A 27,199-nucleotide genomic window follows, 5' to 3' on the forward strand; every position below is an offset into this window, starting at 1 on the left:
CTGTTTTTTCACTTTATGTCTTGTTCAGTTCCTTCTTCTCTTGCTCTGTTGTATATTGCTTTGGCAATACAAAATACTTTGTCATGCCAATAAAGCACACATTGAATTGAATTGAAATTGAAATTGATAAAGAGTGAGATGGAGAGGGAGAGAGATATAGGAGAGGAAGTGAGAGTGAGATGGAGAGAGATAAAGAGTGAGATGGAGAGGGAGAGAGATATAGGAGAGGAAGTGAGAGTGAGATGGAGAGAGATAAAGAGTGAGATGGAGACAGAGATAGACAGAGAGATAAAGAGTAAGATGGAGAGGGAGAGAGAAAGAGACAGTGAGAGAGAGACGGAGGAGGAGATGGAGAGAGTGGAGATGTAGGGTCCCTCGGATTTTGCGTAAACTTTATATTAAACAGAACTAATTTTACTGAAGTGCTGCTTTTCCATCAGGCAGTAAAAAAGTGTAACAGGAAGTTACAGAAACTTTGTGTTGACCAATCAGAGCTCCTGATTGCAGAGCTCCACCTACTAACTGGGGGGAAATTGAGTGGTTTAACAGCCGGTTTGAGTCTTCAGCAGAGACCTTGCTGTTCCTCAGGAGCAGAGCTGAAACATTCTGAAGGTCAGCGTGAGGTCACTGACTGTGTGAAAGAGTCTGCTCTCTCTTCTAAAACACACAGATGACACAGTATGAGCATCAAATCAGGACACTGAAGAGCAAAACATCACTCCTTTCTAAACTCCACTCTGCTGTTCTGTTTCCTTTCAAGCTTTCTTTGCGCTTTCTTAATAATCATCTTGAGTGAATTGAAACTCAGCTTTGTTCCCTCCTCACGTCTCTCCTGTAAAGCTGCTTGTTCAGAGAGAAAAGCTTTTCCTGCAGCAGAAAGAACAACACACACCTTCATGCTGCGTTTCTTTGTGTTTGACTCTCACAGCGTTCGTGAGAAACACATTTTCTGTGCTCTCGTGTCGCTGCACTGATCTGTGCTCGGATTTACATGATGAAGTTTGTAGTAAATGGACTGGAATGGTGAAAAAGCAACACAAACCAAATGACACACAAAACACAACAGTGGTTCATATGCACTTAGTTGCCATGACAACAGTGTTTTTAATGAAGAGATGGCTATTTCATGGAAAATAAAAAAATCTGATTAAGTCTGTGTTTGTGGGTGGGTATTCTTTTATAGCTTCATCAGCTTTTCTGCTTCCAAGGAGAGAGAGAGCGAGAGAGAGAGAGAGAGAGAGAGAGAGAGAGTAATAAATTTACTCACAGTTAATGAACTTGAACAGTTTTATTAGGGATGGTGTGTGTGGTGTAGATGCTACACTTCGTGCAGCAGTTTTTTTATTATTGGTTTTACATCAATGTCTCAGGTCATTTGAATCTGTTCAGTTAAGTGATTCATTCACTGAGCTTTTTTCACTTATTTGTTAATTTATTCATTCCCTGATTCTTTCACTGATTCGCTTACTAACTGATTAGTTCACTAATTTATTCACTGATTCTTTAAATGATTCATTCACTACTTTCTTCACTGATTTGTTCAGTGTTTCAATCACTGATTCATTCACTGATTCATTCACTGATTCGCTTATTAACTGATTAGTTCACTAATTTATTCACTGATTCTTTAAAAGATTCATTCATTACTTTCTTCACTGATTTGTTCAGTGTTTCAATCACTGATTCATTCACTGATTCATTCACTGATTCGCTTACTAACTGATTAGTTCACTAATTTATTCACTGATTCTTTAAAAGATTCATTCACTGTGGACACTGAGTTGTTCATAGATTTATTTACTGCTATGTTTACTGCTTTGTTCACTGATTTGTTCACCGTTTAGTTCACGTCTTTGTTTCTCTGATTTGTTTATGGGTTCGTTCTCTGATTCTTTCACTGATTCACTCATAAATTCATTAACTGATTTTATATTTTTCATATTTTTCCCAAATGTGCAGTTTGTTCATGGCACTGTCTAAGCAAAATTTACAACTACATCTCAGAAACACGCAAAAACATCCGAAACTAGCTCAAAAACTTTTTCTCAGTCTCAGCATATGGCCAAGCTGAAGACTGTAACAATGAACGAGTTCTTTCATATACTGGCTAAAAGTGAGACAGGATCAAACACACACACACACACACACACAAACACACACTTTCATCCATTAGCAGTGGGTTGTACAGAGTTGTTGCTCTTAAAGCTGAGAACAGTTACAGATGAAGGGTTTCTGTGTGTAATTGACTCTCTGGCTGTTTGTTGCGTTCGTTCTCACTGATGGTTAAAGTGGAAGATGGTGAAGGCTGGCAGCTCACACACCATCAGCCTGTCTGAAATATCAGCTCACAGGAGAGCAGAAACCTATCTAAAAGCCTTCACACTCGGTTTGAATTTATTTCACCAAAATTTCCTTATGCACAGTACTGGTATCATCAACATTTTAAATTTAGATCACTGATTTGTTAGTTTCACTTAGGAGTCTAAAATATAGCCTCTCCAATTTGGATAAGCTAGCTGTTAAAATCTAATAAGAAAATGACCTTATTCAGGACTATAATGTCTGAATCCACATATTTTGTATATATAACTGTAACACACAGTTTGTGAAGACATGGCTCAAGTGTCTAAACTCAACCTAGTAATTATATAAGTGTGGTATTCATTTATTATAGCATGGCACAAAGATCAGGCAAAGGAATCTTTAATCAAGGAATATCTTTAATCAAAAACTTAAGACGGGGAATTCATGATGATAACTTATGACACCTTCATCACTCCTAAATGTTGTGACTTATTGTAGGTCATCTTTGCTGTGCTAACAGCAAGTCAGTATTTACAGCTTTATTGTAATCAACATGGCTGTTGGTATAATGTTTAACACGCTGCTCTTAATGAATGCACTTTGTTAGCCTGGGTGCAGGGAAGCAGGATCACTAGATCAGGAAACTCCTGCCTCTATTTATCCTCCCTGACGCTGTCTCTCAGTTCATTTGTAACCTTCTACAGGATGTGTGTTTACATGCCTGTGTGAGCCACGATCATTCATCATCCTCTGACACACCCACTGATTTACTGCCACCAGTGTGTGTGTGTGTGTGTGTGTGTGTGTGTGTGTGGGTGGGTGTTTAATACAATGTTTGTGTACTTGAAGACCTTTCTATGAAACATGATATGTATAATGACATGTAGGTTTACTAAAAAACCTATACATTTTCCTATACACCCTATTCATTTTCCTACTGATTATTTATTCATTATTTATTTTTCATGTCACTCTGATACTCCCCCCTACCTCCCCCAACTCACAGTGAAAATATTGAGCCTCATTTCGTAATCTTTTAATAAAGCTGTGTGTAAATGTTTGCGAAAGCCAAACCGCACTAAAAAACTCAGATGACGGATTTACAAACGTTTCAGAAACGCTGATTTTCTTCATGCTTGTGCTCAAAACTCCATAAAAGGCAAAGCTCGCACAGCTGAAAGGGCAAGTAAACGGCACAAAAAGAGGTAGAATTGATATTTGTTTTAACTCATGTCTATGCTGATAAAATATTTTTACTATATTAAATGTAGTATGAAGAAAATATATCTACAGTATCTAAGTGATTGTTGACACCAAGCCCATCACACAGAGGAACTGCTATGTCTGATTTTTTTTTTTTAATTCAAAGTTAAGTGTCTTGGCGACTCAGAAATGAACAGAAATCCCTCATGTCCTCTCTAATGCCATGTTAGAAAAGCAGAAGGACATGTGTCTACAGGAAGCAGATGGCATGCAGTACACTAGGGAGTATACAGCTGATTGCAGCTTGAGACACTCCAGATCGGTCACTTATCGGTTCCTTAGTGCTGGCTCTAATAAAGTGTTAAATAAAGGAGATGGTGCCACAAACGGAATCAGGTTATACACTGAGTCATTGCAGCCCATCCTCCTTTTATACAGCGGCATTTCTTCTTAATCAAATGCCTGATCTTGTTTGTCTTAATATATGGTTTCATTAAATTTGTGTGTAATTGAAATAGCTATAGAAGCGATATAAAGTTGACTGTGTGATCTGTATATAAAAGTACAGTAACTCATTTGAAATGATATGATTTGAGTCTGATCAGTTGAGGCATTTGGCAGACGCTTTTATCCAGAGCCACTCACAGAAGTGCTTTGAAGTCTCTATCAATAAATACATCCTGGTGCTGGTTCACTAGGTCACAGACTAAGAGTACTATCAGTCTAAAAGAAACTCTGTTAGAGGTTTACATTAGTTAGTCGAGAATTACGTTAGTTAGTCTTATTATGCGTAAATTTACACACACTTAGGAGCATGAGTAGGATATGAAAGTTTTTGAGAAATTACAGGATTTTCATGAATACCACATTTCTTGTGTAAACGCTTGTACAAATGATCTATGAATAAATTCATATCCAACTTGATAAATGAGGCTGAATATGTGTAACCTCGGATTTACACTGGATACGTAAGTTAAGTGTCACGTCAAGGGTTGCAACAAGCATCATTGCCTTCAGTCCATTCACACCAGACTCATCTCAGCTGTGGGTTTGCACGAGCTGCTGGCAGCAAAAAGAGCAAGAGCACACTTCGATTTAAGTCTGAATGTTTGTAGGATTTATATGAAATTATCATTTTATCCAGCAGATGAATTGATTCAATTTTGGAATTGATCCGAACAGGGTCAAAGTCACAGCAAGGTCAAATGTCTGAAATTGTTTTCCTTTGATAGCTTCCTTCCTGTTTGAAATATATTTTAAGGGCATTTCAGGCATACACATCAGTAACAAGAAGGAATAGACTTGTTGGCATCCATGTCAAGTTCTACTTGTTTTCTAATAGTGTAGACTTGGAACACATTCAGTGCTTATATCACTTTACATTAGCAATCACAATGACATTCTCTCTCTCTCTCTCTCTCTCTCTCTCTCTTTCTCACATTTTTTCTCTCTCTGTCATTTCCCAATCCCAGCTCCCAGGTCTCCATCTCTCTGTCATCAGTCTGTGTCATCACATGATCTACTCATCATGCTGGGTTGTTAAAAAAAAAAAAAAAAAAGGCAGATGGCAAAAAAAAAAAAAAAAAACACAAAACAGCTGGGTGAGATTGTTCAGTCCCGACTGTGAGGACAAGAAGCTCAGTCGTCTTGGCTTTTACATAGATTAGGACATGGATTGTGTGTGTGTGTGTGTATGTGTGTGTGTGTGTCCACCCCCCTCCTCTCTTTCTCCCTGACACACACACTCTCTCTGTGATTCAGAGCGAGTGAGCATCGGTGCTCTCGTCGTCTTCTGCGTCTCTCACTCTCATTTCTAAACGTCTGCACGTGTGTCTGTGTGTGAGTGTGTGTATGTATGTGTGTGTGTGAGTGAGTGCTTTTCTACATATGCTTCATGTGTGTGTGTTGGTGAGGTAGCTACTGCTGTGGTGCTTTTAGTGCCGTCAGTGTTTTTCCTCGCATGTCAGTGAGTGAAGCTCATCATGACTACAGTGAAGGAGTCGAGCGCTCCAGTGAAGGCAGCTCCGCACCAAGACCAGGTAGAACCACTCATTTCTCTATTCACTCATCTGTACACGGTACACACACACACACACCAACTCAGAGTGCGCACAGAGCTGCTGGATCTATTCCTACACAGATGTTTAACATGTACAGTGTTTAGACTGCACATGAAAGAGTTTATTCAACACTGTATATACTTCCACTTTGATGGTGTTAATTCATTGCTGTAGGCATTAATTCTACTATATGTGAGTTAAATAAACACAGTAAGCGATATTTCACCACTGGCGTGATGGAGTGGAAAAGTGTTTAAAAGGATCGAATCAAGCACTTGAAAAATCCTGTAGCTGAGCTGATAAACATATGAAAATCCTGGCTGTAGTTCAGCACCTTGAGGTCTTTAATAATGAACCATTATGTATTCTATAGCAGATCCACTGTTAATAATAATAATAATAATAATAATAATAAAGTTCATTTATATAGCACATTAGAGATCGCTTTGCAATTTAGGGAACAGAAACTAGCAGTCTAAACCTCTGGCTTCCAGATGATATGATACAATTTCCATTCTTAAAGCAACGATTCGATATTTGATGATATCACTGAATCTGCTACGATATGATATGATTTAGTAACTGATATATGACCAACTTTGTTCAGAATCTAGAGGATCCTACTGTTAATTTGTGAATGATGACAGAGAGACTATTTTAAAAGTATCAGAGTTACAACAATGAGAGTGTGATATGTTGCAACTCGATTACTTTCCTATAACAGCATGCCACCAAGTTTTTTGATCCAGCAATTTGCCAATGTTAGCAATTCATTTGACTGACACCTCATACTTTTTATCCACTTATAGTTACATTTAACGAAACTATCCACAAAACAAGTTGTCACTTGCGTTATAGCAGCTATAAACAGTCGTTCATTCACCAGCCTCTCTTTTTTTCTATCTTTTAAAGTTAGTAAGACAAAAAAAACTCAGCTTGTCATGTTACCAAAGAAATTGCAAATTCTTAAAATTACAGCTTTCCCTCTGACTGCTACAAAGCGCTTACACTGGAGACTCCTTCCATAAATGTTAAATGAACATCTCCTTACAGAAAACTTCACCGTATCAACAATTACGCACATTTTTAAAATCTGTTTATGCGGCACATCAACTGTACACGTCCCTGTGAATGAGCTGTTACTATAGAAACGATAACGTATAAGAACGACACATTAATATAAACCTGTGATTTGTAGCTGCACTACTGTCAGAGCTGCTGTTATAGAAAACTAATCAACACTTTCTGACTAATAGGAATCCAGAATTCAACAGCGCTATACTGTATAATGGTATAAACATTTTTTTAACAGTGACATTTATTCTTGTCATCTGATCTGTTTAAGCTGCTGTGTGTGAACGGGGTAGGGGTTTTGTGTTGATGCGATTAGTTTGTGTTCCCTGTTCATTCGATTTGTTCCTCCCTTGATTCTTTGTCATGAACTGAGCTCCTTAATGAGGAAATTGGTTTCTGCTGTGACTGAGATAATAAGGAGAAAGAGGAAATGGAGGCAAAGGTGCAGAGGTTATTTTCTGTCTCTCTATAAACCTCAAGCCCACTGTGGACATTTCCACACAGCAAATAGTGTTTTTGTAGAAAGGGGCTGAAACAGATTAAATTAGGGACTGCAATCTGTCGTGATCCAAATGCAAAGGAATATATATATATATATATATATATATATATATATATATATATATATATAAAAATTATACAGAACATGCACAGCATTCACCTGGATATTTCTGGAAAACCTCACAATATTGTGCCATATATAGTACAGATTTATAGACTAGATATAATTGTTGTTAGACTCCAGTAGGTGATTTAATCAGCCTGTTGGATCACGCTCTTTCCTTCGCTCCCTGTGAAGACATTATTGAAGGTGAAGTGTACCATAACATGCAAATATACATTAGAACGCTATTTAAACATTCTGGATAACCTTGCAAAGCCGATTACAGTGTGCAAAATGGGGCTAGTTACAGAGTCTGATAAAAAGCAAAGAATAAGATAGATAGATAGATAGATAGATGACTTTATTAATCCCAGAAGTAAATTCACAGATTACAGCAGCAATCCAAAAAGTAGAGTGTTGCAAGCAAGAGTAAAAATAATAAAATAATAATAAATATAAAAATAACATATTCAGTACAAAAATATAAAATTGTAAATAATAAACAAGTCCTTTCTTCTGTTACCGTAATACACACAAACATAAATATCAGAAAATAATGGTTTTATCCATAACGTGTATGTGTTTAAAGCTCAGTGGTGGGATTTGGTGTGTGTGATAGCGTGTATTTATGTGTGTGTGTGTATGTGTTTGTGTATGTGGCTTGACATGCCACCACAAGCCTGGTCTTATTTTGCATTAGAAACTCCAAGGTCATTTTCACACTTGCGTTATTTTATTTTCCTTAATGTTCATTCCATTTGGTGAAGTGTGAAAGCTGTTTTCAAGTCCCGCAGCGGTCCAGAGAACCTCTTGGAAATGGCAGTCTGGGGCTCACTTCTACAGAGCTGTGGTGCCATCCACGTCTGCTCTTAGAGCTGCACGTCACAAGTTTGATGATGATGGAGAAAGTGTTATTATGGACAGCGGTGGAGACGGAACACCTTACTGATATATAAATCTAGACTTTCACAGGACTGGAGTGCTGTAATTAGCTCAGCTTTGTGGTGCGAGTCCTGTGACTGAGAAGATTGTGAAAAACGTCTAGCATGGCTAAAAATCTTCTTATACGAGAACAGTTCCTTGTTTGCAGGTGTTCACGTATGATGACATGACATGCATCCAAAAAACGCTTTTCTTCACCACTTGTGATGTTACTAAAGCAAAAAACAAAACAAACAAAAAAAAAAAAACAATGGATGAACCTAATGCTTAACCTACATGATGTGTGGAATCCACAGATCCATGTGAAAGTCAGCCTGTGATTGTAAGCCCCGCCCCCCAGAATCAGTCCGGGGTGTGAACTCAAGTATTCGCACTAAATATGAAAACACTTTTAAGCTGCAAACTTGTGTTTGGAACACAGAGGAATCCTGTAGAGAGTTTAGATAAGAGCAGCTCACGTCCTCTTTAGAGACTTCTGAACCCTATCTGTGTTTCATAATGATAAGAATAAGTCAGTTTTGAGTCAGTGGCTACGTTTACACGCACATCAATACTCCGATATTAATCAGAATGTGGTGATATTCTAATTAGTATTGAGTCGTGTAAATGCTGCAATCTGATTGCCTGATTCAGATTAAGACAATATTCCGATTCTCATCCCTGGAATATGTCTGTTTCAATCGGAAATTTGTTGCATGTAAACACCTTATTCAGAAAATCCACTGAAAGGAGATACATGTGCATGCTCCGTCTGCAAGGAATTGTGGGTGCTAACAGACGCTTAGTTTAACAGATGCTTACCCGACCCTTTCCATTTCAAGGCGGTGTTGTCGGGAATTTCTGATGGTGCGAGGTGTGAGTCCTAATTAAATTAGTGTGGAAAAAGTAGTAATAAAACTAATAACTGAGCGTTTTCTATAACCAACACCAGCATCTTGAATCTCCTGGGAAATAACAATGGGAAAGGAAAAGTGCATGTGTAGATCGACATACTTTACACCAACCATGTATACAGGAATATTCCGATGCATGTAGGCGTATAAACATCATATTCAGAATATGGCTACAACCTGATTATAGACTTTAAATGGAATTTGACGTGCATGTATACGTAGTCAATGAGTAGGTCCAATGTTTTTGTTTATTTATTTATTTTGTAATTAATTGATGCCATGCCTGTGCATATCCCTCATGCTATAGTGAATATTTTGGGTACTGAGGTTGAGGTTAGGGGTGAGTATAGGTATGGCATTAATTAGCTGATTAATGGAAAATGCAGAGACTCAGGCCAAATATAGGCTCCCGATATGAAGAGTGTGTACTTTAGAGAGGGTGTTCTTCTACGCTGCAGTTCTGATCAGCAGAGACTTTTGTGCTGCACCGTGATGAAACAGTAGATTGGAACCAGGCTCTTGCTGCAATGCATTGTGGTCCATGATTCTGAACCTTAATAGAGGGATATTGAAGAGGGTCATGGGGAATTCAGGTTTCTCGCTCTCTCCATTTCTCTCGGTCTACCAGTGATGCCGTTCTTCTCTCTCTTTTTTTTTTTTGTTCTTTTAAAGTCTGAAATCTGTACTTTGAAATTGGGTTCGCTTCATTTGCTTGTTTGTTGTTTATTGGATTCTAAAGCTCTTTGTGTTGCTCTCAATAAATAATAATAATAATAATAATAATAATAATAATAATAATATGTATGGCATCTTTTATACATTAAAAAACAGCTCAGAATGGTTTGCAAATAAATAAATAAATAAATAAAAATATTTTATATTAAGAATAATCTAAAAATAAGAAGATAAATAGATAGACAGACATAGGAAGTTCCTCGTATTCAGAGTCGGGTTACGCACATGTGTAAGTCGAGCACACTGTTTCTATGTGTGTGCTCATCAGATTATTAAAATTACCTGAGTGTATTACATGTCTCTGAGGTTGCCAGATGTTTATTTAGTAAAGATGTCCAAGACAGGATTTTTCACCAGCGTCTAGAGCACCAGCTTTAAACACCTTCAAGCCAGAAATCCTCGGGATAGAAAATGTGAACTGAAGAATCACGAGTAAATGAAACACCCTTGAGGTTTGAATGTACCTTCAGTATTAACTCCTCACTACACTCAATTAAGAATACGCCTTCTTCTAAATATGTCAACATTTCTGTCTTCTAATAGCTGCTGGCCTTTTGTGTTAAAATGCAGGAAGGTGTGAGGAAACTCTGACACTCTGCATGGCAGATTTTATGGGTTGATGTAAAGACACATAGATCCTTCTCTCTCTGTGTGTGTGTGTGTGTGCGCGCGTGCGTGTGTGTGTGTGTGTGTGTTTGTGTGTGCATTGCTCAGTCTTAACTGGAGGGTATGTTCAGAGTAAAGATGAACATTTCAGACAAAATTTCTATGCAAATGATATTTAAATTTATAAAATGCCGCACAAAAAATGAGATATATGGCACCGTGTATGAAGTAAACTCGCTACAGCGCCATCACGTTCCACAAATTAATTTTACAACATTGTCCTGAGGAGGGGATTAAACTGCCAGCATGTTTAGCTAGTTTTATAGCTACCTGCTTTTACCCTACCACCACACATCTATCTAATTCACACAGCAGAGGGTGTGAAAATGCGGATAATAAAATTCACAGAGCAGAGATAAATAGTGCAGCCGAGCGTGTATTAACGATGTAGACTCTATTTAGCTGCATTAAAGTGTGTGTGTTTTTTTATGCTCTGTATTTTAACACAAATCTCAAATTCAGTTCAGATCAGTGCTGAGCTGTTTGAGTCCCATTGTGCAAAATGGATGAAAAAGGATGAAAAGCTTGAGGGAAAGACTGAACATGATAAACTAGCCCAGATTGTGGACTCAAGAAAGTTCATTCGTTTAGGCTAAGTGTAGATTAAAGCTGTAATTGAGCACAGTAGAGATTTTATAGGCGTTGTAATCAGAGAGGGGTTTGGAGATTTCTGCTCTAACAGACACAATACAATAATTCAGGGTGTTGTGTTACTGGGTCTGTCTTATCCACAACCGAGAGAGAGAGAGAGAGAGAGAGAGAGAGAGAGAGAGAGAGATTCTTCATCAGGACACAACGTGAAGCTTTGTTTAGACTTGCTTCTCTTAATGTGTAACGCGTAATGCTTTCCCCCACTGTACAAACTATACTGTATCACTCTGTTATATATGCAAATATGCCATTTTTGCCTGAAAACATCACTCTATCTCTCAAAAACAAAGTTTACTATATTTACCATTAGATAAAATTTTACTTGCTACCTAGTAAATTACGTTAGCTACTGGAACTGATGCTAGTCTAACCTGGCATCAGTGAAGAAAACAAGCCAACTTAGTTAAAAAATAGCCAGTTAATGTTAGCAAATTAGCAAAATTTACCTCTTCAAATTGAGTTCATGTTCATGCGTTCTTGGGAGGTAAAGGAGAAGCCTCATTTATACGAGTCTTTACTAACTCCAGCATACTGAAATATTTTACTGAGGTAGGGCCAGGGCGCTCATCCTCGTGTTCCACACTGCAGTCTGATGAATTCTTCGTCTTCAGAAGCTATAGAGCTAACTACATTGTGTACCATGAGGAGGTTGATGACAAATTGGCATGATTATCGATAGTTTTATTTCTACATTGATGAAGCTGATTAGAAGCTTTAAATTGAAATGATCGGATGCTAAACTGAACCTACTGATTGATGTGGAGCATACAGTCATTGGCTGGAAGAGAGAAGAAGAGACCTTAGCGATTTGTCGTGAGTACTTTGAAGGTCTAAATACAAATGTCAGGAATAAAAAGTATTTTTCTTGGAAATGTAATTAAGTAAGAATATGAGTAAAGTATAATTTGGTATAGCAACGAAGTACAGTTACTCAAATATTGTCCAGCCCTGTTAACACTCCAATCACTGTTTACACTCCAATCAGTGCTGCTGCTACTGGTTAGTCCATCTGTACTATTGTGCAACATTTTACACATTTACTCTTCAGCTAAGTTTGCACTCACTTGGAGTTAATGCACGTTTCATTCTTCCATGTGTTGACTTGTCTTGCACTTTGTTAAGTGTATTGTTTATTGTTGATTGTTGGGTGTAGTCATGCTTCATTCATCCTAGTGACCATGAGGCCATGGAGTTGCCATTGTCCTCTAACTGGTGCTGCTGGATTTGCCTCGAGAGCCAGTCGTTGTGTTGTGGTAATGGTGCTGCTGTACATGGTGCTGACAATTTTGACAATTTGCTGATTCCGTGAGTCAGGTGTGCTTTGAATCAGCGAACACCTTACCATTTTGGATTGGGCTGTATGACATGAACAAACACAATATTATTTTTGCATATTGCTATCACCTTCTGTCATGCAACACATCCCCACTCTAATTATTAAGGAATTGTTAGAAGGTTAGAAGGTTCCCATCTGTGATAGTATATCAGTATTGTAAAGTCCAATATCATAGATAAAATACTGTCTTATTATTTTAATAAAAAATTGCACTGTAAATGATCAGGCAATTAGAGCATTGGCTTACAGTAAAATACCAGGAAACTCAGTGCATAGTGAGATGTCTTTCATTTTAGGTAGAAGTGCGAAAGTTAAAGCTTTCTCTTTGTGTCAGCATCTGAAAATTAGTGGAATTTTTGTGCCCTTTATTTTTGTAAATACAGTATTTTAGCTGAACACAGAGGCTCTCTGAGTTTAAGTTTATATGTTTGTAAAAATGTCGGTTTAGTAAAAAGCACTGAAATACACCAGTTAGTGCGAGTTAATTCAGAGATAGAGGTGGTTCAATCAGTGTGGGCTTTGAGCTACAGCTCAGAAGGTCATGAGTTCAAATCTCAGCACTGTTAAGTTGCCACAGTTGGGTCCTTGAGAAAGAAGATTGAGAACAACAAAACAGTCTAGTATTAAGGGATTAATGTTTCATTTCTTTAAATGCATGTTCTTGAGGCTGAACTGCTATACTGCACACATGACCTCAACATTTGATGAGGAGGCAGCTATGTAAGGAATAAAACTTGGCATCATGCTGATATAGGAAAATAACAAACAAGGGAGTGGTGTGATGAAGCAAATTCACTGATGCCACCATGAAATTGTCACAAATTCCACTTCTCAAAATTCTTTGTACTGAGAATCACATGGTATGTTACTCTCATGTTGTTTTGTTTTGAGTTCACTCAATCCGCTTTTGTTTCAGTCCTAGTCCTGTCTCCGCCTCTGTCATGACATTGGATGTTTATCCTAATGTGTTCACCTGTTCTGTGTCTCACCTTGATTACTTTGGTTATTTCTACTCTGTTGTTTCTGCTCTTATCATGCATTTTAGCATTTCCCAGTGCCTTATCCTGCTTCAGTGTTTCCTGGGTTTGACTCATGCGAGTGATTTTTTTTTAGTTTTTGAGTTCACGCACTTGTATTCTGCCTTCAACAGCTGTACGATTCAAACAGAATGTCCTGAAGTATTTTATCCCTCTTACACCACATCAGTGATTATAACGTTTGTAGTTATGGTTAATGTTGTGGAACATACAGTACATGAAACAAGTTAGTTCCTCTTCTCACCTATATTATAGCAGGTATAAACAGCCGTTCCCTAACCAGCCTCTCTTTTAGATAATAAGAGAGAAAAAAACACAGTTTGTTATGTTACTTTGAACCACAAAACGCAAACTCCTCTGTCCTGAAGATGTTAGAAAACTTAGTTCCCTCTATCTGTTACTGTATGTAGCTATAGAAATACAATTAGCTGTAGAAGTTACTGTGTGAGAGAGGAGTTAGAGGTTTTCTATCCATTTCTGTCAATGTCTTTCTTGACGTCTCTTTCTGTGTGTAACTCTTTTATCACTTTCTTCCCCTTTACACTGTCTCTGACTTTACTTTCTTGTTTATCTCTCTCTCACCATCTCCCTCACTTTCCTCAGGTCTGATTAAAATGTTCTCTTCATTAAAGGGAGCAGTTTAATTCTTCGCTCTGTATCTCTCCACTTTCTTTCTCGCTGACTTGTGCAGATTGCAGGCTAATGGACTTAGATCCAGCTTTTATTTCTTCTTAGAGGGATGAAAGACATCCCTCTAAAGTCTGACTCTTTTTGTGCTGGACTCTTGAATACTAGGAGGTTTTTAAAGGCCTGCTGTCCATATTATATGCAGTCACATTAATGTGCTGCCTTCATGGAGATGTATTAGAAATGGTAATGAAGGCTTTGGATGGCCTCACACACACACACACACACACACACACACACACACATGTTTATAATGATTATATAAAAGGCATTATTAAAATCTTGCTTTCTCTCTGGCTCTACTTCTTTCGAGGCTGTGTGTCTGAACATCATGACCTCTGAGTGACCTGTGATCCAGGTTCAGGTCCTTGCCTTCTGTTTGTTCTAGTTTTTAATAAAGTGCTGGTGTTGACACTTTTCAATATTGCAGTTTCATGGCTTGGAAACGCCACACTGTCCACCCAAAACTGCAATAATTAACATGAGGAAAGTCAGCAAACATATTCCCTTAATATTCTCTTCTGCGTCTTGAGTTTTTGTGTTTGTGTGTGTGTGTGTGTGTGTGTGTGTGTGTGTGTGTGTGTGGAGCCTTTTTTATCCTGCACTGACAGGATGCAGTGACATAACGATGAGACAGAAATGTTCACACTGCCTGATTATTGATTTTCCCTGCACCAATAACAATTTTTTTGTAGGTTGTTGCATGCATGTTTTAAATTTTTCACATCCAGTCTGGGTCACATTCCGATGAGGTTCTAAATTGGAAACTTGGTGTGATATTTGGTCATATTATGACATTTACAGAAGAGGGTGGATTCCCTTTTGAGTCTGGTTCCTGTTACTGTTTCTTCTGTGTGTCGTCTCAGAGAGTTTTTCCTTGCCACCATCTCCTCTGGTTTGTTTGTTAGGGATCTAAATCTACGCTCAGACCATGTGACCATGTCTTTTGTTAAATTCACTATGCAAATATAATTTAATTGAACTCTAGAAACGTCCACGAATAAGAAAGAAGACAAAAGTTCTTTTTGTTCAGCTGGTTAGTGCTCCATCACTGCTTTTTTGCACACAGTGTGATGTACATCATGAAGCTTTAGTGTAGCCGTAGCATTTCTGTTCAGGTGCAGGAAGTGGTTTGGGTTGACAAGCTGACAGACCGAGGCCTTGGGGCCATCACTGTCCTCCAGCTCTGCTGCTTGAGCACTGATCTGCCTCGAGAGCCAGTACTGTTTTATTTCTGTACTGGTGTTGCTGTCTGTGGTGCTGAATCCTGATGGCATCCTTAAGGCATATGTGTCAAACACAAATTCCGCCCGGGCCATATCGGTACTTTTGTGACGCTTTAAATGGCCATAAAACTAAGGATATTATTTTTATGTATTATTATCTATTCTATCAATTAACACTGATAACCAGCTCTGAAAGTAGAATAGGATATTTTCTAGGAAAAAGAATGTCTACCAGAAAGTGTTCAGCTGTATGCACTAATAGGTGATAACATTTATTATACAGATTCAAAGATAGAAATATACTGTACGTCATTACAAAAGAGATTTAAGAAGAACTCACATGGGATTATGCTCCATCAACTTTCCTGTAGGTCTCTACACTGGGTTTTGGAGTTAATCACTGAATCACACTAAAGACTGACATCTGACACATTTCTGAATTATTTTTAGACATGGGTCTGATAGATTTTAATGTGAGAACATGGTCACTGTACAGTGGCGCTGGCAGAATGTGCGAGGTAATTACTCTGGTAATGGCTCTGCTTAATTCTAGACATTGCTGGTCTCCTCTGAAAGTAGTATATAGGATGACGATAACAGTACGAAACAAAAGAGAGTTTTGTTTTTCTGCAGCCTTTACAGATGTTGTCTCTGCATTAAGTACATAACAAATAAGCACACTTCTCTCCAATTATATAATACTCATTTTTTTCGTCTTTTTTTCACTATCTTACTTTCTCCATGCCTTTTTTTCCTTCTTTGGTGCCCTCTCTTGCTCTCTCTCTCTCTCTCTCTCTCTCCTGTCTGTTTTCTTTTCTCCCTGTTTGCACAGGTGGCTTTAGTACAGTGTGGTGTTTACATGTTACGAGCTCTGCAGATCAGATGACGACCAGCTCATACATCGCCTTTGTTATTATTCTTATTTATTATTTATTTATTCTTATTTATCCTTTATTTATTACTCTTACACAAGTTTCCATAGCACGTAGAAAAGACTTGTTACTTTTAAAAATAAATGCTTTTTAAAATAAAAAAAAAATTGCTTTACCACAATGACAGCCTGGATATTAATAATACAGAGGGCAGCCGGGGGATTTCCAGATGTTGTTGATTACCTGATGGATGTCCCCTTTTTATTTTAATGGCCAGCAACATTCCTCAGGTTTACTTTTGGCACTGAAAGTGTAGTGTGTAGTCACTTAGATGGAGATTAAAGTGCACTGCTTGCTATAGTGTAATGTCTGTGTGTGTGTGTGTGTGTGTGTGTGTGTGTGTACGAGATCGATCAAAATGTTAGAAAATGATGTCATTTAGCATAGGTTGGGTTCTCTGATCTGCTCGAAGCCTTTTTGCTTTCACACTTTCACTCAAAGCCACTGAGAGAGAATGTTCTCCTGGCCAAAAGCCATGAAGCAATTTGAGTCTGCTTAGAGAGACAGGAAGGTGACGAGCTCCAGCAACCCTGTCTGCTTTTTTTCCTCAGATAATGAAATTTACAAGCATCCAGCTGTCCATCATACACACACACATACACACAAACACACCTGCTGCTGGACTTTATTAAACCAGTACACAGGAAGCAAACACAACCCAGTCTTACTGACACACAAACACAGTAACTCCAGCTTCATTACTTACATCCTGTGTTCATTCAATGATCTACCTCTATCTCTATTTTTTTGAGATACGAGGCCATTGTGTCCACTTTGCATTGTTCTTTCCATTAGCTCCAGCTCCAGATAATTTCAGTGCTGGGGTGGCAATACTTGTGTGCGAAATCAACACACAAGTAACAGAGCCAGAAGAGAGTAGAGTTTTAATGGTGCAGACAGAAATAAAGAGGATAGAGTTTATCTTTATAAATGTTTATGACCCCCAGTAATGTCAGTGAGAGGGTATAGCTCTTTTACAAAATATAGAATGCACTACAGCAGAGTGGCAGAAAATCCTTAGTGGCAATGAGAGGGGACTGGAACTGCACTATAGAATTCACTTTCGACAGAAATGGTGACGAACCACACCCACAGTCTGCTAAGGGACTTGAGGGGCTCATCAGTCAGTGTGACTTGATTGATGTGTGGAGGGAGAAAAATCAGGGCATAAAACAATACACATGGGTTAAAGTCACTGATACAAGGATCATTGCAGAGAGGCTGGACAGGTTTTACATCACTAGAACAAACAGAAGTAGAGTTTATAAAGCAGCCATGTTCCCCACTGGTTTTTCAGATCATCACCTAGTCACAATAGATCTAATGATGTCTGTCACAAAAAGGCATCGATTATACTGGCAGTTTAATACAAAACAGCTTCAGGATGAGGGCTTTTGTGAAAAATTCAGGGGTTTTTGGGATGAGTGGAGAAAAAGAAAAGGGGATGTTAATAGCTTGGTTTCTTGGTGGGAGGTGGAGAAAACACAAATTAAAGTATTTTGTCAGAAATACACAGCACACACATCAGAGACCATAAAGGGTACAATCCAAGAACATGAAACAGACATAACCTTAATAGAAAGTAAAATGATTAGCAGGAATGACACTGGCATGAGCAGTATACTGGAAGGAAGGAGAAAAGCTTTAAGTTCCTTCCTTCATGATGCCTCTAGTGCATTTTTCTTCAGCCTACCTAGAAAAGAATAACACTAGAACCAGATGCTGTATTTCAGACGAGTAGATGGTACCATAACAACAGAGGCAGCTGAAATGAGGAGAGCAGCTACAGAATCCTTCAGTGACCCATCCTGCAGGGATGAGCTACTCAGGGCTGCCCAAACAAACCCTGGAACAGAGCAGCATCCTGGATGCAGGTCTTGAACTGCAGGAAGTGGCCACTGCTGGTCAGCAGCTTGCAGCGGGATATGCACCTGGAATCGACAGACTACCGAATGAATTCCACAAACACTTTTGGGGACTTTCAGGAGTGGACTTGCTGGAGTTTTTTAAGTGCTCCTTTAACAACAGAAGACTATCAGTGAGCTGTATAAGAGCAGTATTTTCACTTCTCTCAAAAAAAGGAGATTTAGGACTCTTGAAGAACTGGAGACCTGTGGCACTTTTATGCAGTGACTATAAGATATTATCAAAATGTCTAGTAAGCAGACCAAACCAGTGTATGCACATAATAGTGCACTAAAATACAAATACTTTATCATACCAAACCGCACCGCAATGGACACTCTTTTTCTTATCAGAGACATAATTGATTCTGTAAGATGAATTGATGTGAATTGGGGTTTTTATCACTAGATCAGGAAAAAGCTTTTGACAGGGTTGACCATGGCTATTTATTTCAGGCACTTGAAGCTTTTGGTGTAGGAAGAGAATTTTTATTGTGGCTGAAACGATTATACTCTGAGGCCTGTTGCTGTCCAGTCAGAAAGAAAAGAGGTATCAGACAGCGGTGCCCACCATCCGGACAACTTTATAGTCTGGCGATAGAGCCACTGAGAGCAGAACTACAGGGAATGTCAGTGAGGGCTGCAGGAAGATCTGGTGTTGTCTGCATATGCAGATGATGTGAAGTAACCAAGATGACATTCAAGCTCACATGTACATGTGTGTGTGTGAACTGGTATGTGGTTTAGAGCAGAGCAGCAGCAGATTGGATTATTTAACACTGCTGGAGGAAAGCAGGTTGCGTTGGTGTGTCATTTCTGCTCAAACACACACTGCTATTCTCTCCGAGGGGTTTTCACACGTCACTCCAACACTTGGGTGAGGAACTGAATTTCAAATCATCCATTTTCTCTGCTCCGTTTTGTGATTTATGTTGGGGCGGCAGTGCCTCGCAGGTTTTTTGATGAGTTGGAAGTTTCAATTTAAAGCAAATGTCAAAGATGTAAATTGAGCACATTAAAATGAGTAAGTACACAAAGTACTTTTATGAGTGGCACTGTATATTTCTCATAGAAAAACCAATAAAAACCATCCTGATTCACATGAACCCTCTTTTGCTATGTCTATCACTTCATTCATTCAGTCTCTTGTTTGCTTTCTCTCTCTCTCTCTCTCTCTCTTTGTCTTTCTTCACTTTGTCTCGTGTAAAAGAGGGGAAAAAATTGAAATGTCTAAACTCTTTGTGTGCTTTTGATGAGCTAAATGCCTCACAGATGGTGTTTTGATTCTCCTCTTCTTCATCATGGCTGATGCCTGACAGAGATGACGTCTTTTTTCACACTCTTCTTGCGACTTTCAATTCCCAAATGAAGCAGTGCATTAATTTCCATGTACACAAATAATTTTCTTGCATTTATATGCTGGTCAGACGTGGCTGAATTCTGACAAAGTGACAATAAATCATCTTTTGAGTTTTTCTGCCTATGACTTGCTTGATTTCACCAAAACAAAGTGGACATGTTTATTTACTTTCTAACATTGCCTAGTGTTTTCTTTACGGCTGTAAAACTGATCAGTGTTCCTAAAGAAGATGTTTTATGTCTAGATAAGTGTGATTTCCTCACTCAGTGAATGGCATGATTTGATCTACTTTTTGGATCTAGTTGATCCATGGCAAAACTGACATATTGTGCAGTCATGATTCCTGACCGCCAACCAGAAAAACACTAAGAAAACTCCCCCTTCAACTTGACATTCCTACTCAGGAACTTGAGATGGTCTCCTCAACCCGGAGTTCAGCAAGTGACTTCAAATCAACATGGCTGCTCACAGCATGAACAGTAAACAGTACAGTAGCACTTCTTATCTTTAAATGAGTTATACTGTATACTGTAGACATGTAATAGTGTTAGATCAATCAACATATAGATATATTGGCTTGTTTATAAATCTATAACACTTATTCTACAGTTCACTGTTTTGAAAAGGAAAGTATACATCACTCATCACAGTTAGCTGGATAACTTGCTGCTAACAAAAGACTAACATGGAGGCGCCCATGTTTTTTTTTCCCTCACTTTGTAGCTCGAATGCACGGAGGGCAAAAATGATTCATTCCGAGCTCTGACTTCCAACTACCATCAAATTATCCATAAAGCACACTCTCCACTGCTTACACTTTAGAGATGCAAGCAGACAAATTTGTTACATAATTTGTCAAATCCCGTGACTGATATTTACCTCCTTTTTCACTTTTGATGATAACAGACATAAGAAAGAAACACAGTGCAGTTCGCTTATATATGGTAGCTTATATATGGTAGAAAAAGTTTCAATGTGACCTTGTAAACGGTTTTCCCAAATTAGTAGGAATCATCATAGTGGTTAAATGTAAACAGTCACTTAGTCTTTATGAGTCTTTTTGTCTTTTTATTCTCTGATCTCGCTTGTTAATGAGCAGAGCTCCCATGTAAGTATAGATCTGACAAACCATAGCTTCATTGGCGTCTCTTCACTCTGTCGATGCTCTCACATCACTGCTGAAATAATCCCTGATTAATAATTCAATTTCTCATTTTTTAATTATCAACCTGGAACAATCTTCAGAAAGTTTTAGTGATTATCTCACAAGCAGATGAAAGAACGAGGCAGTTTGCTTTCTCATCATTAAAAATGAACTGATGGCTCCACATGACAGGATTTTCTTCTACAGATTGTGTGATATGAGCAGAAATACTTAAGCCGTAATGCTTTGGCTGTTTGTTCTTATCAGATTTTGTGGTATTTGGTTGTACAAACTGCCTCAGTGCCACAAACCTGCACTGAATTTGGGAGGAAAGCTTTCTTTCAGAAAGTTTTGAAGCTACATTCTTTTATTCCTCCTAATGACTTTAAATGCAGATTCACTGAAAACATAACTACTAGCTTAGTACTTTGGGTTACTGTCAATGTTTTAATACATAAATTTACAAATGTTTCACTTTATCTTACCTTATGTGTGTGTGGGGTACTCTTTTAATTCTATTAGTAATGTGTATTTGTGTGTGTGTGTGTGTGTGTGTGTGTGTGTGTAATGGTAAGGGCATTTTGGCCAGCACTCTCTCTGCTGCTTATCTCAAAAGACTTCCTGGTTAAATAAAAGTTAAATGAAAGAAAGTACACTTATTAAGCAGGAGCTGTTGACCTGGTTCTGGTTTTCCTGTGCACTGAAAAGTTTTTATTTCTTTGTATTTATTCATTTCTATGGTGTCATTCTGATTTCTTTAATGGTAGTAGGTTAGAAGGTTTTGTTACCAGCTATTTTTTGTCACTTCCTTTTATTTTTATTAATTTCTTTCCTTTCGTGAAAAAGTAAGTGGTGGCTGAGTTTTTACGGCTTTGAGCTACAGATCAGAAGGTCGTTAGAAATCCCAGCGCCGCCAAGCTGCCATGGTTGGGTCCTTGAGCAAGCCCATTAACCTTCAACTGCTCAGTTGTATCCTGCATCAGTTGTAAGTTGCAGTTGTTGTAATGTTGTGTACTGCTGTGCTCTAATTTTAGCATAGAGCCTGTTACATTTATTTAAAACATCAGCCTCAAATGTTTTTTTAAGTTAATTGAGATTTTACTATTTTAGTAGCATAAAGATGTGATTATTCTGATTCAACAACCTTGTTTGGTCAGTGAGGTACAAACCAAAAAAGCCTAAGGAGGGAATTATGTCCACGTTTAATTTGTCGTGGTCATGCTCATTTGCAAACTCCTTCATTACAGCGCGATTAGGATTCAAACACTACTCTCTCTCTCTCTCTTACACACACACACACACACACACACACAGAGGGAGAGTGACTGGTTTTAGCCTGAGGCTTGGATGAGTTGAATGAGTAATGTCCTGATGAAAGGTGTCAGCTGTACTGAACAAACCTGTAGGCTCATTGCCATGTGTGTCAGTGTGTATGTGTGTTTGTGTGTCTATGTGTTGCCCACAGGGTGGTGTGTGTAGTGCAGAGGTGCCACTGGCTAGCCTTTGTGGTGAACAGGGTAGCAGCATAGTGCATAAGTCTCTCCATGCAGTACAAAGCCTCTCCCTCACCAAGACCCTTGCCAGGCCTCGTTGTGGTCACATGGCTCCAGGCTAACTTGGCAGGGGATCTAGGAGCTACAGGATCCCCGAAGGTGATGTGCTGATCCACAGTGTGTACATGCCCCGGTGTTAGCCAACCTCTGCCTCACTGCCTTGTGGGTAAGTCTTGGAAAACAAAAGCCTAAGAAAGCACACCCTGAGAGAAAAAATTCATAGACAAACCTCAATCATCTATGGAGCCAACACTGTCTGGGCTAATCCTTTGCCATTGGAAACCATCCTCTCACAGTCAAGAGGTGCTACTGGGGAACACACACACACCCTGTGGCACTTTAAAACTCTCGCTGCACAGGTCTCCAGGTTTGAATGACCTGGAAGCCTCCAGTTAGACCCCTGCATGTCAGCAGCACTGGATATATGGTTGCTAGCATAGGAATTGAGTGGCAGCTGCTTTTGGGAAACCCCTGTGTGAGCAGCCCTGTTTGGGAACCACATTGTTCTACCTCAATAATGGGGAGGATCTTGGAAAAAGTGGCCTGAACATTGTCCATTCAGCCTACTCCTGCATGGGTTACTGCCCCCATTGGGACATTCCACACTGTGGTCAAAATAAGAAGACAATAAACTGGAAAACTGGCATCCTGGAATGTGGGATCTCATCTGGACTCATGTGGCAAGTGTGATTAGACCCCATCGGAGAACATCTCTGGTTACTGCTGAGCTGAGTTGGTACAACATCGCCATGCAAGGCTTCCTAAAAGATGGAGAAATGAATGGGTTACATCTTTCTATGGAAAGGATACCATGCTGGTGGACAGCATCTTTATGGGGTGGAACTGGCAATCACGAACATGTGTGTGTGTGTGTGTGACCTTTAGACCAGATCAGAAATCCAGTTGATTCTAACTTTAGCTCAGTTCAGCACAGTCGACTCTCCTGATCCGTACAGAGCAGCTCTCCATCTTTTACTCTCCTCTGTCTGACTCGTATCTCCTCTGTTCATCGTAAATGCCTCTCTGAACTGTTAGACAGAGGCAGTAACACACTCTGCTTTTACAACACACCCCTACACTGTTACAAAGAGCTATACAAACAGTGAAAGCTGCTATGAGATGGAAATCTCTGGAGAAGCAACAACTTTCTGCTTGCTCTTCAGAAGAATTAAAATACTGCCATGGCTTTATTTCTATTAATCTGAGTGGCACGATTTTATCCCTGATGTTCTTTTTTTTTCTCAAAACCCAAGGTCAGAGTCAAATCATTGTGTCAGAAGTGGAGTAAATTGATTGGCTCATTGTAATTTGTGTTCCTCATTGGTTTCTCCAACAGCAGAGCATCACGTCTGACCTCTATTAGCTTCAATAACCTTTCTGTCACTCCACTGCATCCTCCTCCTCCTCTTACTGACCTGGGCTTTAACCTGGGTCAGGCACCCGGCTGATCATTATTCTGCTAATCATTATCATAATTACTGATCACAGAGGGTGATGGTGAGATTAGAATTAGAATAATGTCCAAACACACACACACACACACACACACACACACATAGAAAAAGCACATCCTGAAGTTTTCTTCCTTTTATACCACAGCAAGTATTACAATTATTTTTACTGTAGGAACTATAATGTATTAGAAAGAGTACATTAATATAAACCTATATAAAAAACAACCTATATAAAAAGTTTTATGAAATATAAGAGTGTGTGAGGGAAAAAGCACTTGAAGCAGGTACTGAGCAATAAAGCCCAGTTCTATGGGATTATAAATGGCAGAGTTGTGAAATAGTGAAAGTGGACCAGAAAATACATAAAAATAAAATCGCTTACTCCAAGGTGACTCGCAGGGGTGTTAGGGGAGAAGGGAAGAAGGGTAGGTTAGGTCTTTTTTCCCCTTTTGATGTGAAAGTGTGTCAGAATTTCAGGTGAATTTTAGCTTTTAGCCTTTAGCACCAAAAAAAAAAAGCTTTTTGAAGTTCTCTCAAGTTCATCCCAGTGTGTATTGCAAGGTAATCTCAACCTGTCAGACATCCTTGAACAGAATTTGCAGGTTTACCTGAGCACAACGGGAATAAATTGCTTGCTTTAGAGTTTGGGGAAAACAGCAAGGAGTGTAAACATTGTCTTTCTTTATTTTTGTCTCTCGTATCCCCTCGAGTTGATGATGAGGTCAGGAGCTGCTAGTGTCTAGTGTAAAATTTCACTGTTGGGAAGCTGGAAGCTTGTACAGTGTCATGGGAGAACACTCACCATGTGAGGAAAACAGAATAAAGTCTGCACACACTGAGCTGTGTTCAGTCATTTACTTCAACAGGAATAATGACACAAACGTTTCAACTTTAAGCCTTCATCAGTGTGTGCTCATTGTTTGTCACACTTTCCTTTCTTTATAAAGGCTGCAAGGCACCATGGGACATACTTAACGAGACATTACCGTGATTACTTAACAAGGTTTGCAGAACACCATGTAAACAGCAAACAAATGGTTTCTTCAAACAGCAACTGGATTTGTAACAGCTATTAAAATATCATTTACAAAACCAAAAAACCAAACATGTCATATATATTAGGAATAAAACACTTGGGCTGTGCTGATGTAGGAAAATAATCAGTGATGGAAAGTTGTGATGTGGATTGATTTGCTTTTTAACCTTTTATAGTAGCTTTTTAAGGATTAAAATCTTTTATAAAGCTCTTATTATTGAATGTCTATATGTTTTTCTTTGTTAATTTACATGATTTCTTAATCTATTTATTATTAGGCTTAGATCGTGTTGCATCTGCCGTACAAGTCCCTGTGACTGAGCCGTTACTATAGAAACGATAACGTAATAGAGCGAGTGCACTGTTGCTGCTGTTATAGAAAATGAATCAATGCCTTCTGACCAATCAGAATCGAGAATTCAACAGTGCTTTGGTAGAAAATAGTATATCTTACAACCTGTGATAGATGTTATTTTTTCATGAATGTGTTTGTGTTTTCTCAAGACAGATTTTCTGGGTTATTCTTTGTCCCCTCATCATCTCATTTGTGAATCCGATGTCTTTGACTCACTGAAATCGAATGCCGTTTCAAATAAAGTTCAATTCAATTCAATTTTATTTGTATAGCGCTTTTAACAATGGACATTGTCACAAAGAAGCTTTACAGAAATAAATGGATTCACAAAAAATATATTGTAAATATGTAAATTTATCCTGCTATTTACTTTAACATCTGGTTCATGATGCATGCTCCATCAGCGAGGCTTAAGCAGTCAGTCTTTTCAGGAGAAGTGCTTAAAAGACTCTGAGATGAAATCAGATCAGAAAGCATGGGGTTCCTCTTTACAGCTCTTCTCTCTGTACTGCATCTCTATTAAAGCTCATAATAGGTTATTATTATTGATTTCAGTCTGTTAGCTGGACTTGGTAAATTACTTCACACTGAGTGGGACAGAAGAAATCTTTTATGAAGATCATCGATCATCACAGTAGTCCTAATGTCACAGTGTGATGTGTTTTGTGGTGTCTGGCGGGCAAGTCCGGTTGCCCCAGTGGATATTTATGGATTTGAGGGATTTTGCTCCTCCACACCTTCCACCTCAGGCTGTTTGTGGTTCTGTTGGGTTTTTGTCTGAGCCGCTTCTGTGGATTCACAATGTCTCACCTACACGCCTTTCATCGATCAATGCAGCCGGAAGCAGAAAGAGAGACTTTTTGCTGGGCTCCAGAAATAGAGGTCCTCTTCTACAACACACATGCCATCTCAGGATTCCTTCCTTATTCACTATAGAAACGTAAAACACAATATGCAGCCATTTAGTGAATGTCATATTTCACAGACCCCTCCATTCACTGGTTTACTGAGGAATCCTTTATAATGATGATGATGATGATGATGATGTGATGAGGGTAATGATGATGATGGTGGTGATGGTGGTGATGGTAGTGATGATGATGTTGGTGATGCGATGAGGGTAATGATGATGATGATGATGGTGATACAATGAGGGTAATGATGATGATGGTGGTGATGGTGGTGATGGTGGTGATGATGATGGTGGTGATGGTGATGATGGTGGTGATGATGATGGTAGTGATGGTGGTGATGATGATGTTGGTGATGCGATGAGTTTAATGATGATGGTGATGATGGTGGTGGTGATGATGTTGGTGATGCGATGAGGGTAATGATGGTGGTGGTGGTGGTGATGATGGTGATGATGCGATGAGGGTAATGATGATGGTGGTGGTGATGATGTTGGTGATGCGATGAGGGTAATGATGGTGGTGGTGGTGATGATGTTGGTGATGCGATGAGGGTAATGATGATGGTGGTGGTGATGATGTTGGTGATGCGATGAGGGTAATGATGGTGGTGGTAGTGGTGATGATGGTGATGATGCGATGAGGGTAATGATGATGGTGGTGGTGATGATGTTGGTGATGCGATGAGGGTAATGATGATGCTGGTGGTGGTGATGATGTTGGTGATGCGATGAGGGTAATGATGATAGTGGTGGTGGTGGTGATGGTGGTGATGATGATGTTGGTGATGCGATGAGGGTAATGATGATGGTGGTGGTGATGATGGTGATGCAATGAGGGTAATGATGATGGTGGTGATGATGATGTTGGTGATGCGATGAGGGTAATGATGTTGGTGGTGGTGGTGGTGATGATGTTGGTGATGCGATGAGGGTAATGATGGTGGTGGTGGTGGTGGTGATGATGATGTTGGTGATGTGATGAGAGTAATGATGGTGGTGGTGGTGGTGATGATGATGTTGGTGATGCGATGAGGGTAATGATGGTGGTGGTAGTGGTGATGATGGTGATGATGCGATGAGGGTAATGATGATGGTGGTGGTGGTGGTGGTAGTGATGATGATGGTGGTGA

At 39.1% G+C, this 27,199-nt stretch overlaps 1 protein-coding gene across 2 annotated transcripts in view; it reads left to right on the forward strand.

Annotated features, from left to right (window-relative positions):
- Nucleotides 1–27,199, forward strand: part of LOC113545490 (dipeptidyl aminopeptidase-like protein 6) — an 86,618-nt gene that overhangs the window by 37,209 nt on the left and 22,210 nt on the right. The window contains exon 1 of one of the 2 annotated variants that reach the window (XM_034303785.2): nucleotides 5,165–5,546. The exons of the other annotated variant lie outside the window; for it this stretch is intronic. Within the exon in view, the coding sequence (XP_034159676.2) occupies nucleotides 5,490–5,546 (57 nt within the window). The 5' untranslated portion in view covers nucleotides 5,165–5,489. Of the gene's footprint in view, nucleotides 1–5,164; nucleotides 5,547–27,199 lie in introns of those variants that run through there. 2 annotated transcript variants of the gene reach the window in all.

The sequence above is a fragment of the Pangasianodon hypophthalmus genome, chromosome 1 (assembly GCF_027358585.1).
Source record: "Pangasianodon hypophthalmus isolate fPanHyp1 chromosome 1, fPanHyp1.pri, whole genome shotgun sequence".
NCBI lineage: Eukaryota > Metazoa > Chordata > Actinopteri > Siluriformes > Pangasiidae > Pangasianodon > Pangasianodon hypophthalmus.